Source organism: Eucalyptus grandis, chromosome 7 (assembly GCF_016545825.1).
Source record: "Eucalyptus grandis isolate ANBG69807.140 chromosome 7, ASM1654582v1, whole genome shotgun sequence".
NCBI lineage: Eukaryota > Viridiplantae > Streptophyta > Magnoliopsida > Myrtales > Myrtaceae > Eucalyptus > Eucalyptus grandis.
The window spans coordinates 18,985,133-18,998,834 of NC_052618.1; the positions used below are offsets into that span (position 1 = coordinate 18,985,133).

The following is a 13,702-nucleotide window of genomic DNA, read 5'->3' on the forward strand; positions in this document are numbered from 1 at the left end:
GGCTTCGAACTCTAGACCTCTAGCGTGGAAGTCATGGAGCCTACCAGCGGAGCCACCACGGCGGGTGGTATAAATAGGACCTATTTTGTACATCATTAATCAATTAAAGCAATACAGAATACATTTCTCCCAATATCTTTATATTTCCTTTCACTCACTTTTTCTTTCACTCACTTTTCTTATATGGTATCATAACATTCTTTTTAGCTTCCACATATCGATTTTTTCCCAAGCCTCAAAGCCTTTGCCATTGTCCTTTTCTGTCCAAGCCACATAATTTCTTCAACTTTCGACTTTCTTCACACAAAACCTGTGAAATTTTTTTTTTTGCTCATACCTTTTTCACAAAGGGAGAAACCATGCCCAAAAATCAAGCTTCAAAGTCTAGAATGATCAAAGACTTGGGAGTTTTTTCCAACAATCAAGGAATAGAAAACTTTCCCTCTGATCAGTAATCACCCCTGGAGGATGAAAACCTTGCAGGAGGGGGCCAGATACGGCCCAACAAAGGGCTTCAGGACCCAAATCAGTCCAATGTAAGGCATTTTCTTCAGGGACCATATGTGCAGTGTATCCCTATTCAAATCCCGCCCGCCCAAAGCATTATGGGCCTTACGGAAAAGGCTCATGCGGAAAATAGTGGACCAAGTGTCGGGTCAGGAGGAGGCCCAACTTTTGCCAGTAGGCACAACCCGGCATCCAACATGGGTTGGCCATACCCAAACCAAGTCAGTTCAAGTCCAACAGGTATCCCTTACCTATGATTTGGACCCGGTTTCTTCCCCTTCGCAGGAGCCTTCGGTGGTCAACTGGAGCCGGGAGATCCCTTGTACACGAGTGCCGTTGACAGTTCGAGCTTGAGCTGATTTCCTAGTAACTTACGAGGTCGGAGAACTACACCACCCGGTCTTGAGAGCTCCATCGAGCTTTGACCACAAAGGACAAAGAAGGCTTCATCAACGGGTGTGTCCCCGTTCTGACCGACGAGCACCTCGTGCGACATTGAAAGAGGTGCAACCAGTTGGTATGAACATGGATCGACAACACCATCTCTCCTAAAGTGGCCACCGAACTACCTCCAACCAAAGACGCCCAAAAGTTTTGGGAAAGCACACGAGAAATGTACGGAAAGCTTGATAGGGCTAAGATATTTTCAATAATCCAAGTCCTATTGGAGCTAAACCAAGGAAATATGTCGATTTTTGCAATTTTCAATTGGCTATTAGTATTATGAACATTCCCAAATTCCGATTTAACCTAATCTATGTGTTGAAACTTTGTGAAGACAACTCCTGTCGAGTCTTTTTCGATTTTGACATCGGTTTCTTTCGGGCTCTTTCAATTGGAAAACTGATGGACTGGGTAACTATCATGAGGGACTGTATTTTTGGGCCACTCTTCCAAAAAAATTTAATGTTTCACATTTTCCTTGAATAAGGAAACATGAGTTCCTTTCAACGTGATGACACGAGGAAGAGACTAGCTCGAAAATAATTTTGATAGTTTATGTAACTTTTATTGTTGGATTCATTGTGATATATATCAAGGTGGCAGTTCGAGTGGGAATACTGGCGCAAGGAAAATAACGGGCATCATTGTCAGCATCGTGCTTTCCGTGGTGTTTCTTCTCGTTATCACGGTTATTTACATGAAGTATAAGAAAGCTGGTAAAGTCACTTTTATCAGATAGTTATGCTTTCCAAGCAAAATGTTTATCTTGATCCACAATAGTCATTTTTTTACTCTTGTTAGCATATGTTTTAAACGTTGCTGCGCTGCATCAATTGCAATGTTTCATCAGATCATCTTTCTTTAGAAATTTGAATAAACCACGTGGCGTGAAAAATACGAATGAACCAAATGTTCTTCAAGCGACGGCAAGCATAACAAATTTTCGGCCAATGAATTAACTATTTCACATTTACTGCCTCGATGATATATTTGTAATTTCAATTATGTTTTTATTGATCCCATATTAATACAAGAAGATCATGGCTTTTGTACCGATAGTCATCTCTTAATCTGGAATCGCAAGAGGTTGGGTTGCGACAATAACAAATAAGCAGCATTGCATGTCACCACGTGACAAGATTCCGGCATCCACACGCCTTGAAATTCATGGCCACATAGGCATCTCACGTGTGGTCACACACCTCACACATGACTCGATCATGTGCCAATTACCTGCCAAGATCATGTGCCATTCGCACGGCTATTCCATTGCATCTCCATGAACCATCACACACCAGAATAAGCGCATAGCAATAGGAGGTCATGTACCGTGCACATGCTTTTCTCACATGCAAATCACATAGCCTTCCTATGGATGATATCGCGAACTGTCGCATGCTCAATCAAGTCCTTAGGTGGCAGGCCATATAGTGGGATTTTCCTCTACCATGCTACACGTTGTTGATAAGATTTGATTGCTTGGTTGTCAATTAATCTAGCGATTGCTTTCGGTTACCTGACTCTCCCCATCTTCACATACCATTGGATCAAACTGCAATCTTATCTTCCTATTTTGATTGACCACCGTATCTAATGCTCACCGTCCATCTTATGTTCATTTTGACCTTGACAGTTGATTCATATTGTACACATTAGCCTTCAAATTTCTATCACAACCTCTCTTATTCTAATTTGAGCTAGCCTTTAGAGCCTATAAATAGACCACTCCATCATTCGTTATGAGGACACGCTCATTCAGACCTCTCAAAGAAACTCTGAAATTTTCTATGCCTCTGTGGCAATGATGCTAGGGGTCAACGCATTGTCTCCGCCTAAACAGGTCATTATTTCAGACCAAAAGAAAATAAAAAAGATTATTATTATTTTCGAGGAGATTATATTCGAAACAAGTTCTTCGAGTTGTGGCAAGTACTCGATATTTTCCACCCAATTAAGTGGCCATTTCCGTGAAAATCTAGACAGGCAAATTTGCATGGTCAGGCTGACCGACCATCATCTTACGGTGTTTTATCAGAGATTATGCAGTTCTCACTTCCAATTATTATGCCAGGAAGATACATCTCAGAAATATTCAGCTTACATCCATCAGCATTGTACGGTTCTCGCAGCTTGCATCACATAATATTAAACGTTCCATAAGGTTGCTCTCCGAGGAGTCCAAATAGACTAGAAGCAGTAGACAATCACACATCCCTTTTTAACATAATACAACACAACAGTAGGCTGCACAAAATCATATCTTTACCTGATTCGGGCACAGCCCTTTATGGAGTACCGTGCTTTGTTTAAATTCCATGTACTCCTTGTAATTCATCGAGATGTCTGTGGCTTGGTTGTGCTTGCCATCCACCAGCTGCTCTGCTGGCACAACTACAGTGTCGAGTGACGGTCCAGTGGAAAAAGGGATCGATATCCTTGTAGTCTTGTTGTTCACGACAGCTCGATGCAAAGCGCTCTTGTATTTCCCATTGCTCATAATCTTGCACAGTTGAAAAGTGTCAAGAAAAAAAAATAGTATTTGCAATGAGCTTCATCCGTTCAATGGCTAAACCAGAGTAAATCACAGAGATTGGTATAAACCTTTTTGCTGATTAATATCCAGTTAAAGAAACAAAGACGATAGAGTACATTTCAGCAAATTTTTAAGACAACTGTAGTTTCCGCATTTCTATGTTATGACAATTTTCCTTCTATAAATACCTACACTGTATCTACATCTATAGTTCTATCTATCACAATTTACCATCCATAAACCAAGGCACACAGTACACACCAAGATTTGAAATTAATTGGACCTCTCTTGCAAGACAGATAAGGGAGGTTAGAAAGGTAAAACGTGGATTTCTGTATATTTACCTCGAGCTGATCAGCGGTGTTGACCACAAAGGCATTCGGAATGGGATCAACTTTGACCCACTTCCCGCCATGGTGCACTTGGAGGCCGCCAATATCATTCTGCATGAGGATGGTCAACAGGCCAATGTCTGAGTGCGAGGGTAGGCCCACAGCAAGTTCTGGCTGTGGGCACGGCGGATACAGATTTGCTGCTAATATCTGTAGGCTTGAATCTATGTTCATTGCCTCGTCGATATAGCCTGGTCCAAGTCCTAGGCTCTCCGATACACCCTTGAGCAATTCCACGGCTAATTTCCGGAGCTTCCCCGTGTACTCAGCTAAAACTTCACTGCAACAAACATTGCTCACATTTATCAGAGGAAATGCCATGGTGGAGTTTTTTTCATCTTTAGGAATTTCACAGGTTTCTATCACTCTATCTTTTATCTGGGGTATTACCAATTACTTTGCCCCATCAAATGGAATCCGCACTTTGCTTTTTTTTTTTTTTTTTTTTGTTCTAGGCGTAAAAAATTGTTCTTGTTTGACATCAAGATGATCCAAAATAATGGTATCCTAACAAAAGAATTGCATTCTTTCCATTGCTATATTTCAAGACTACCAGATTTCTGGGTAAATATAGATCTACTGTACAAAACTAACAAACCGGAACCCAAGATGCTGAACAGCTCGCGCATCAGGTGGGTTGAAGCTGTTCAAGTTCAGATCCCACATGATTGATTTAGTGGTCAAGTGCTTCCTGCAGATATGGCAACTCTGGTATCCAAATCACGTCATGTTGTACATAGGTAACTTCAGAACTCAAGTCTGCCACCCAAGTGGACAGTCTTATTCACGGACAGAGATTGGAATTAGTCAAGTTGAAGATTCGGAATCTTGTGTTACCAAGAAGAATTTGTTCAAGTTCCTCATCATGTCTTCTTTTTCTGATGTACCCGACAATATTACAATGTGCACTAAGATCTCGATGCAATCTTTTACTGTGCACTAAGATCTGGATGCATTGATAACTCCGAAGTACCAAGTCAAAGATTGATAATTCTGAACATTATTTTAGCATGATACGGTGCGCAGAGTAACAACTTATTTTGCTCTACCCACATACGTACTCTTGAATTTTTCGATCCCTCAAGATTCTGTAATTTCATTCTATACTCGATTGCCAAAAAATTGTCCCCAAGGGAAAGGTTCTGCTGCTTCTTGGACTTTAGCGTTAAAGCTACAGTAAGGAAATATAGTTGTTATTACCACTATTTGTAACCTAATGATCACTCATCCACAGTAAATAAATAAATAAATAAATAAATAGACAAATGGTATTAAGAAAACAGAAATTTCAGTACGTATATGCAAACTGAGAACTTGCACGCAAAACCGACAGAGGGAGAGAGAGAGAGAGTGGATACCTCATGCCTTCTGGCTCGGGAGGGCAGTGAAACTTTGGATACACCATCATCTTCAGAAAATCTCTCCAGAGGAACACTTTGTCGACCGAAGCTCTGAAGCTCGTCCCGTACATTATGGGATCCAACAGGTGCTTCCTTGGAACTCATTCTTCTCCTCCTCTGTCAGATCGAAAAATCCCATCAGCGCGTCGACCGTCGCCTTCATTTGACTTTCGGCACTCCGTGGTTGATCAACTACTCACATATACAACCAAAGGCTATGATCAATACATAGCGAACAACACACTGTGGGATCATGTATAAAGAGTTTATGTCATACTGATGACGAGGAATGGCTCCAGCTTTGATGCCAATTACAAAAAAATAGATTTAAAAAGACAAAAGCTGTCTGGTTTGATTTACGTGCAGCGCCCAATCTCATGCATGCTACGTCAGGAGAATAGTTTATCATTATTTCTGTTTAGCTCCGGCATGAATGAACAATCATGGGTTGAATCAGCCAATTCAATTTATATTTTTCGGCAAAAAAATACCCAAAGTGCCAAAACTTGACATAAGAAGACATTTAAGTGTCAAAAGTTAAAAAAGTAACATTTAAGTGCCTTTTTAAAAAAAAAAATTGGGATATTTAGGGGTGCATGATAAAAATTATTTCTGTTCCAGAAATGATTTTTCTGTTCCGCACCAATTTCTGGAACATAAACTTGATAAGGCTTATCAAATTTTCTATTTCTGGAATAGATTTTTATTCCAGAAATAGAAATGGAGGAGAAATCAGAAATAGAAATTTTCTATTTCTGATTTCTTCCAGAAATCAATTTCTGATTTCTCCCAACCCTAATTTCACTCTTCTCTCCCTCGTACGCTTCTTCTTTGCCTCCTCCTCCGCCTCTTCTCTGCCTCCTCCTCCTCCTCCGCCCGCTCCGCCTCCGCCTCCGCCTCTCCTCCGCCTCCGCCTCTCTCCGCTCCGCCTCTGCTCCGCCTCCGCCTCCGCCTCGCTCCGCGTCTCCTCCACCTCTCTGCTCCGCCTCCGCCTCCGCCTCCGCCTCCGCCTCCCTCCGCCTCCGCCTCGCTCCGCGTCTCCTCCACCTCTCGCTCCGCCTCCGCCTCCGCCTCCGCCTCCGCCTCCGCCTCCGCCTCCGCCTCTCGCTTCGCCTCCCGCCTTTTCTCTTGCTCATCCACATCTGCTTGCGAATCCACCCCCTCGCCGCGACCTCCGCCTCTTATCTGCCTCTGTTCCGCCTCTGCTCCGCCTCTTCTCTTGCTCATCCACATCTGCTCGCGAATCCACCCCCTTGCCGCAACCCACTGTCCCCGCTTGTTGTCCGAGCACCCCTCGGCAACAGATCTCCTCCGCCTCTGCTCCGCCTTGCCTCCGCCTCTCCCTCCGCCTCCGCCTCCGCCTCTCCTCCGCCTCCGCCTCCGCCTCCGCCTCCGCCTCTCTCCGACTCTTCTCTCGCCTCTCCTCTGCTCATCAAACGAATTTCTATTTTTGAAATAGAAATTTTATTAAGTTATCAAACAGATTTTTTCCTCGAAACTCATTCAAAATAGAAATAGAAAAATTCATTTCTGTTCCTGTAAACTATTTCTGGAACAGAAATGTTCTCATGCACCCCCTTAAGTGCCACATCCGATGAACCCCACCGAGAATCTTACATGACAATTTTTTTATTAATTTTGCTCGCTTACGTGGCTTGCCAGAAGATTGACTCAGCAAAGAAACACAAAAGCGACGTCGTTTTTGCACAATTCAAATTTTAATATAAAAAATAATTAAACTAAATTTAAAATCAATTTTTTAAGAAAAAAAAAGGAGCTTAGCCACGGCTACCTTCTTCCTCCTTTTTTTTAAAAAGGAATTGTTCCTTAAACAAAGAATTTACTTTTTCTACTTCTCAATTATGTTCTAAATCTACTTCCGAGAACAAAAAAATAGAAATTTGTTTTCGGAAACAAAAATTTTACCAAACGGATTTCTATTCCAAATCTACTTACGGAAACAAAATAATAGAAATTTTCATTATTTGGCCAGTTGCCAAACGCGCCCCAAATGTCCCAGACTTTATATTTTTCCTAGCCTTTTGAGTATTATAAACAAGTTTGACCAGCGAAGATACCAACTGTTTGCTTCGGATGCTCGCGACAAAATCTAAATAAAGAAAATTACTATGAAGCAGATAATGAACAAGCTAGGAACATGTGTACCATGAAGATGCCCCAGTCTTCACAAGCCTTGGCAAGATCCGAGACGGCTTTACACCGTTGATCGGGATTACTCGAGGAGAGGAGAGAGAAGTCGATGACGGGGATGGAGTCATCGTGGTCGGGATGAACGGCTTGATCACCAGAAGTCGGGGTGGTGAAGGCGTAGTGGGAGGGAATGGAAGCGAGGTTGGTAGATTCAGCTAGAGTCTTAGCACTGGTTATTTTGAGCTGAGGAGAACTAGCTTCTTGATGTGGTGGTGCTACTGGGGAGACGGTATCCATTTGAGGCGAAGCTGACTCTCTTCTTCTCTATCTCTAACCTCTTTTTTTTGGTCTGCTCTATATCTAAACTTTGCTCTCATCAACTTAGCTTGTGGCTCGTGGACATCAAGAGTCGGTCGTTTTATACAGTGTCAATACTTGGGTTATGGAATCAAGCTGTTCCCAGATTTCCAAGATCCTCCTTCCACATCTCTTGTTCGGATTATTCGTTTCACCATACTCAAAAATTGTCACCTATGTTCCCTATGTTCACGATATTAATTTATTAGCCAATAATGAAATGAGAGAGTAGAATACACTTAACGTGAAGCAAAAATACAATACTACAATTTCAACATAAGATCCGAAAGTTTACATATTATCTATCTATAATAATATGGAGAAACTTGACAAACGTCAATGGGCATCACATGCTCAATCTAGCGTAAAAGTCCTATTAGTGAGTCATTTTATTTTTCATGTGGCATTTTCTATGTTAGAAGAAAGTGTGATTAAATATATAATTATGTTATGTGGGCCACTGCCAGCTATTCTGTTATTAAATGAAGGCGCGCCATACTAAAAAAAAGTTGTCACCCAATATTAATTAAATGGTCAACGGTTCCCTATGTTCAAGATATTACTTTGTTAGCCAATAATGAAATGAGAGTAGAATACACTTAACGTGAAGCAAAAAATACGACATTGCAATTTCAATGTAAGATTATCTATAATACTATGGAGAAACTTGACAAACGTTAATGGGCATCACATGCCCAATCTAGCGTAAATAACGCGACTTGCATCTGGTCTATGTTCCTAGGAAAGTCCTATTAGTGAGTCATTTTATTTTTCATGTGGCATTTTCTATGTTAGAAGAAAGTGTGATTAAATATATAATTATGTTATGTGGGCCACTGCCAGCTATTCTGTTATTAAATGAAGGCGCGCTATACTCAAAAAGTTGTCACCCAATATTAATTAAATGGTCAACGGTTCCCTATATTCAAGATATTACTTTGTTAGCCAATAATGAAATGAGAGAGTAGAATACACTTAATGTGAAGCAAAAAATACGATTCTGCAATTTCAATGTAAGATCCGAAAGTTTACATATTATTTATCTATAATAATATGGAGAAACTTGACAAACTTTAATGGGCATCACATGCCCAATCTAGCGTAAATAACGCGACTTGCATCTGGTCTATGTTCCTAGGAAAGTCCTATTAGTGAGTCATTTTATTTTTCATGTGGCATTTTCTATGTTAGAAGAAAGTGTGATTAAATATATAATTATGTTATGTGGGCCACTGCCAACTATTCTGTTATTAAATGAAGGCGCGCTATACTAAAAAAGTTGTCACCCAATATTAATTAAATGGTCAATGGTTCCCTATGTTCAAGATATTACTTTGTTAGCCAATAATGAAATGAGAGAGAGAGTAGAATACACTTAATGTGAAGCAAAAAATATGATTCTGCAATTTCAATGTAAGATCCGAAAGTTTACATATTATTTATCTATAATAATATGGAGAAACTTGACAAACGTTAATGGGCATCACATGCCCAATCTAGCGTAAATAACGCGACCCGCATCTGGTCTATGTTCCCGAGAAAGTCCTATTAGTGAGTTCATGTGGCATTTTCTATGTTAAAAGAAAGTGTGATTAAATATATAATTATGTTATGTGAACCACTGTAAACTATTCTAAAATGAAGGAAGATCTCTATTGAGACTGAAATCTAGTAGAAGAGAGCAGAGTGCTGTGACTGCCACTTTCACAACTGATGAACCTTTCTCCTCAACTCCCAAAGTTCGGCCAAGACTCTGCTCGGCCTCAGCCACGTCCAACCACGCGCCCGGCCTCGACACAACCACTACTCGACACCCGCCCAAGTCGCCACTGCTAGGTCGGCTCAACTCCTCTGGTCGAGGGCCCCACTCCCGGCCAGACACCAAAAATGACGACATAAAGAGAGGCCGAGACAAAACGACACCACGAATGGCCGCAAAAACGCCGGACAGGATTGGCCCCAAGAAAACCTAGCGAACGCCACACGTTCACTGGACTTGAACATGAACAAAGAAGACGGACAATGAAATTCACATAGGCATTTCATCGAACACTCGCTATACAAGAATAGAAAGAGGAAAATCAAGCCGATTAAAGCTCGACTCCACGCCTACAGTCGACACCATAACAGACAATAAGGCTTGCCAACACTCGAGAAAAGGAAAGAAAAGAAAAGGAGCTAGGCCAAGAGGAAGCTTGGGCCGAGAAAAGGAATAGAGAAAAGAAAGGGTCGGGCCCAAGCAGGGGGAAGGAAAAGGAAGGAGGCCGGCTGGTACGTGGGCCGAGCCTAAGCGTGCCAGGTCAAGCCAGCCTGGTTCAGTTTTTTAAAAATTTCTTTTCTTTATTTTCTTTTTCTTTTGTCTCTTTCTTTTTAACTAAATTTTAGTAGATTCTATTGCTATTAAGTTTTTTAAAAACTTCTGGATATCCCCGACCCCCACCTACCGTTCTTGGGCCTGGAAAGGCTCCTCCGCCATCGTGGCATGTATCAACAACATTTTAGATGGAAGATAGGCAATGGCAAAGCTGTCTCTTTCTGGTTTGATCCGTGGCACCTTAATGGCCCGCTTAACCTCCTTTTCTCCAACCAAGCAAATATACAGATCGGGGATTCCTCGAACTGCTTCCGTGGTTGATGCATTTTCTTCGCCTCTTGGGTGGTATGTCATTAATATTATGGCTGATTGGTGGGATCCTCTTCCTCAACTTACCCAGCTGAGGACTGCTTCCAATGGATTCGTCATCCCTCGGGCGGTTCTCTTCGGCTTCGCGTATGACCTCTTTAGACCGAAAGGAAATGTGGTGCCGTGGTCTTCTTTTGTGTGGAGTACAGCCATGCCGCCTAGGTACCAAACCCATTTGTGGCTTATTGCCCGTAATAGGCTGCCTACTCAAGTTATGCTCCTCTCTTGGGCAGCGATTCCAGCAGCCTCTTGCCCGTTTTGCTCGAGCAGACCCGATTCCGTGGATCATCTGTTCTTTGCTTGTCGTGTTCCAGGTAACCTTGCTTCCTATTGGGCTGCAAAGTTTAATGTCAGTTGGCGCAATAAATCGTGGCGGGAAAATCTTGATTGGGCCTCCAATCGTTTCTCGGTGGGGGATTCTATCAATCTCTCGGCTCGTTTTAGCTATGGTGCTCTTTGTTATATCATATGGAAAGAACGCAACAATATGATTTTTAGAAATCAGGCCCTCTTTATCCCGGCGATGAAGATGCATCTTTGCAAGGCCGTCAAAGACAAAGCAATGACATTCAAGCATGTGGTGGATATCCCGAAGAATAGACGGCTGCAGCGGAGTTGGGACTTAAGTCCTTCTATTTTCTTGTAATAGAGGGTTGTAGGTCTTAGTTCTTCCCTTTGTTGTTCGGCCTCTCGGCTTGTTGGTTGTTTTGTTCCCTTTGGTCCCTTGGCACCCCTTCACTCTTCTTGGACTGTCTTGTAGAGTGCTTATTTCTTGATGCCTCGTGGCCCGTTTACTTGTTTTTCTTTGCAAAATCAATATATTTCTTACCTTAACCAAAAAAAAAAAAAAAAAAATGCCAATACTCATAATATCTATATGCTTTGCAATTTAATGAAAATTATTTTGCTCAAAGGCTAAAAGTTTATTCATAATTTTAGATGCAATTAATAAATGATTAAACGGATCGTTAAAATTTGGATGTTAACTGCTCACAATTGTTTATATATTAATTTTTCATTTAAAGAGTGGCGGTATTTAAGAAATCAAACATGTTTAAAATGTTAATAAATAACGGAGAAATTTTAATTTCCTTAGAAGTTCTGATCTGATAATTCTTATTGTAGTTTCAACAATTACAATTGAAATTCTCATCAAACAATTAGCTTAATTATAATGTTGCTTCTATATTTTAATTATGATTTCATTGATCTGCGCGAGGAGCAAACCTAAGATTAGTACCTAATCAATGTTTGTTCGTTAATGGTGGAAGAAAGGATGAAAGATGCATTTGGACTAATATATTAGGGGTGGAAAATGATGAAAGGACCATTTGCAATGGCAAAGGATGAAATGATGGGTAACTCAGCAGTGTCTATCTATTAGTTGTGGAGGGAAGGATGGAGACATGTACACTGATGATGGTGACTAGTCCAGTGAAGAAACAATAATGCAGAAAAGCATCCATTTCTATGACTAAGGAATTGATAACTGCTTAGTTAAGGCCTAACTCAGGTTAGGTTAATGAGCACCATAGTCTAAGCCGAACTCCTCTTTCTTCCTCGTGATTTGGCGATTTGGGTCTTTGCTAAGGTTCTAAATTGTTTGATCTCTAGTACTAAAACTCAACTGTTGATAATTAATGTCACGCCCCGATCCTCGGGGACGCACACATCCTTCACACTTGGTCGATTTTATAATACGATATCCCAGGACTATGTATCGCCGACCCTTTCATTTATTAAGCACATGCGGAAGCAGTTAAAATCCCCAGATAATAAAACGATGGGATAGAAAAGTAGGGCCATATTTTTCATATTGAAATTTATAACCAAACTTTTATACAAAACACAAACCAGAGCACTCTACAACTTTTTACTCTAAACTTTAATCACATCAAAAAGGAGATCTCAAAAGAAGATAAATTCTCAGCCATCCAGGCCGTACTCAAGGCCTCTCTTTCAACTATCTTCTTCTTCCAAAAATCTTTCTCCTTAAGATTCGCCTCCGAGTTCTCCTTCTCGGATTCCTCCTCCTCAGCTATTCAGCGGGGTCCTGAAATGGTTTCCCCAAACTGGGATGAGACTACGTCTCAGCGAGTTCTACCCCACTAAGCCCGATTAGTAAACCATTATACTAAAGGCTGCCTAAACATGCACAGGGCAGAGGACTTACCTTAGCCTCATATCCCACTTGCAAGTCAATACAATTCACAATAAACACCCATTCACTTCAAACAAATCGAACCGGTCGATTACATGTCATACGAATCAATCCCCACTGTGGGATATTTAAAAGCTAGGCCATGTGCATTCTCCAGGACGACCTTCCAAGTCTCCGAGTCCACGTGCCTTGAACCTTGGGCCCACGTGCATTCTCTAAGGCGACCTCTTCGCCAAGGTGGTACATCAAGTCACCGAGCCACGTGCCCTTTTAGATGTCATTCTCAATTACCGGATCCACATGCATTCTCTAAGGCACTCATTTGCCAAAGTGACGCATCAAATCACCGAGCCACGTGTCCTTTTTACGATGCCCGAGCCCACGTGCCTTCTCTTAGGTGCTATCTCACCAAAGTGATGCATCAATTCACCGAGCCCACGTGCCCTTTTAGATGCCAAACTCTGTCACCGAGCCACGTGCATTCTCCAGGACGACATACCGAGTCTCCGAGTCACGTGCATTCTCTCAGGCGACCTTTTCGCCAATGTGACATATTCAACCACTGAACTCACGTGCATTCTCCAGGTGACATTGCAATTCACCGAGCCCACGTGTCCTCTTTCAAGTGATTACCAATCTACTTTCAATACCGACAACCAATGCCCAACGATTTCTCAATCAAATAATTAAATTAACTCAACAAAGTATTATAAATGCTGAATAACATACTTGGCCATTTACCGATCAACAATTCAATCTCAATCAATTCCAATCAATTTAGGGTAAATCCTAAAATATCACAATTTATTCAATTCCATACAACGTGAAGCTCAAATAAATAAACGGACTGCGCCACAACGTCAGCACGAGATTTCGGTCGTCGACCATCAAAATCTTAATTTCCGAAAATTAATTAATTAATTAATTAATTTCGAAAATTAATCATTAATTACTAAAAATTCAATTTAGCACAAAATAAAGCCCGATTAAATAAACGGACTTCACCACGGTCATCAGCATAATTTTTCGGTTCGGGCCATCTCCAGTTGAATTTTCGAAATATAAATAATTATT

General features: G+C 41.3%; 2 protein-coding genes across 2 annotated transcripts; one reads left to right on the plus strand and one right to left on the minus strand.

Annotated features, from left to right (window-relative positions):
• Positions 1-3,081: 3,081 nt before the first annotated feature.
• LOC104455143 (protein DMR6-LIKE OXYGENASE 2) lies at positions 3,082-7,724 on the minus strand. The gene is given in 6 exon segments (XM_039317570.1): positions 3,082-3,451; positions 3,829-4,156; positions 5,235-5,367; positions 5,370-5,444; positions 5,447-5,468; positions 7,443-7,724. Coding segments are annotated over 6 exon segments (1,086 nt in total). The 3' UTR covers positions 3,082-3,205.
• Positions 7,725-10,300: 2,576 nt separating this feature from the next.
• On the plus strand, positions 10,301-11,113 carry LOC104432037. The gene has a single exon (XM_010044539.2). It carries the CDS (start codon positions 10,301-10,303, stop codon positions 11,111-11,113), a length of 813 nt encoding a protein of 270 aa, XP_010042841.2.
• The last annotated feature ends 2,589 nt before the right edge of the window (positions 11,114-13,702 follow it).

Excerpts from the sequence above, each read along its gene's own strand:
- LOC104432037 (XM_010044539.2), top strand. The coding sequence starts at position 10,301 with ATGGCAAAGCTGTCTCTTTCTGGTTTGATCCGTGGCACCTTAATGGCC.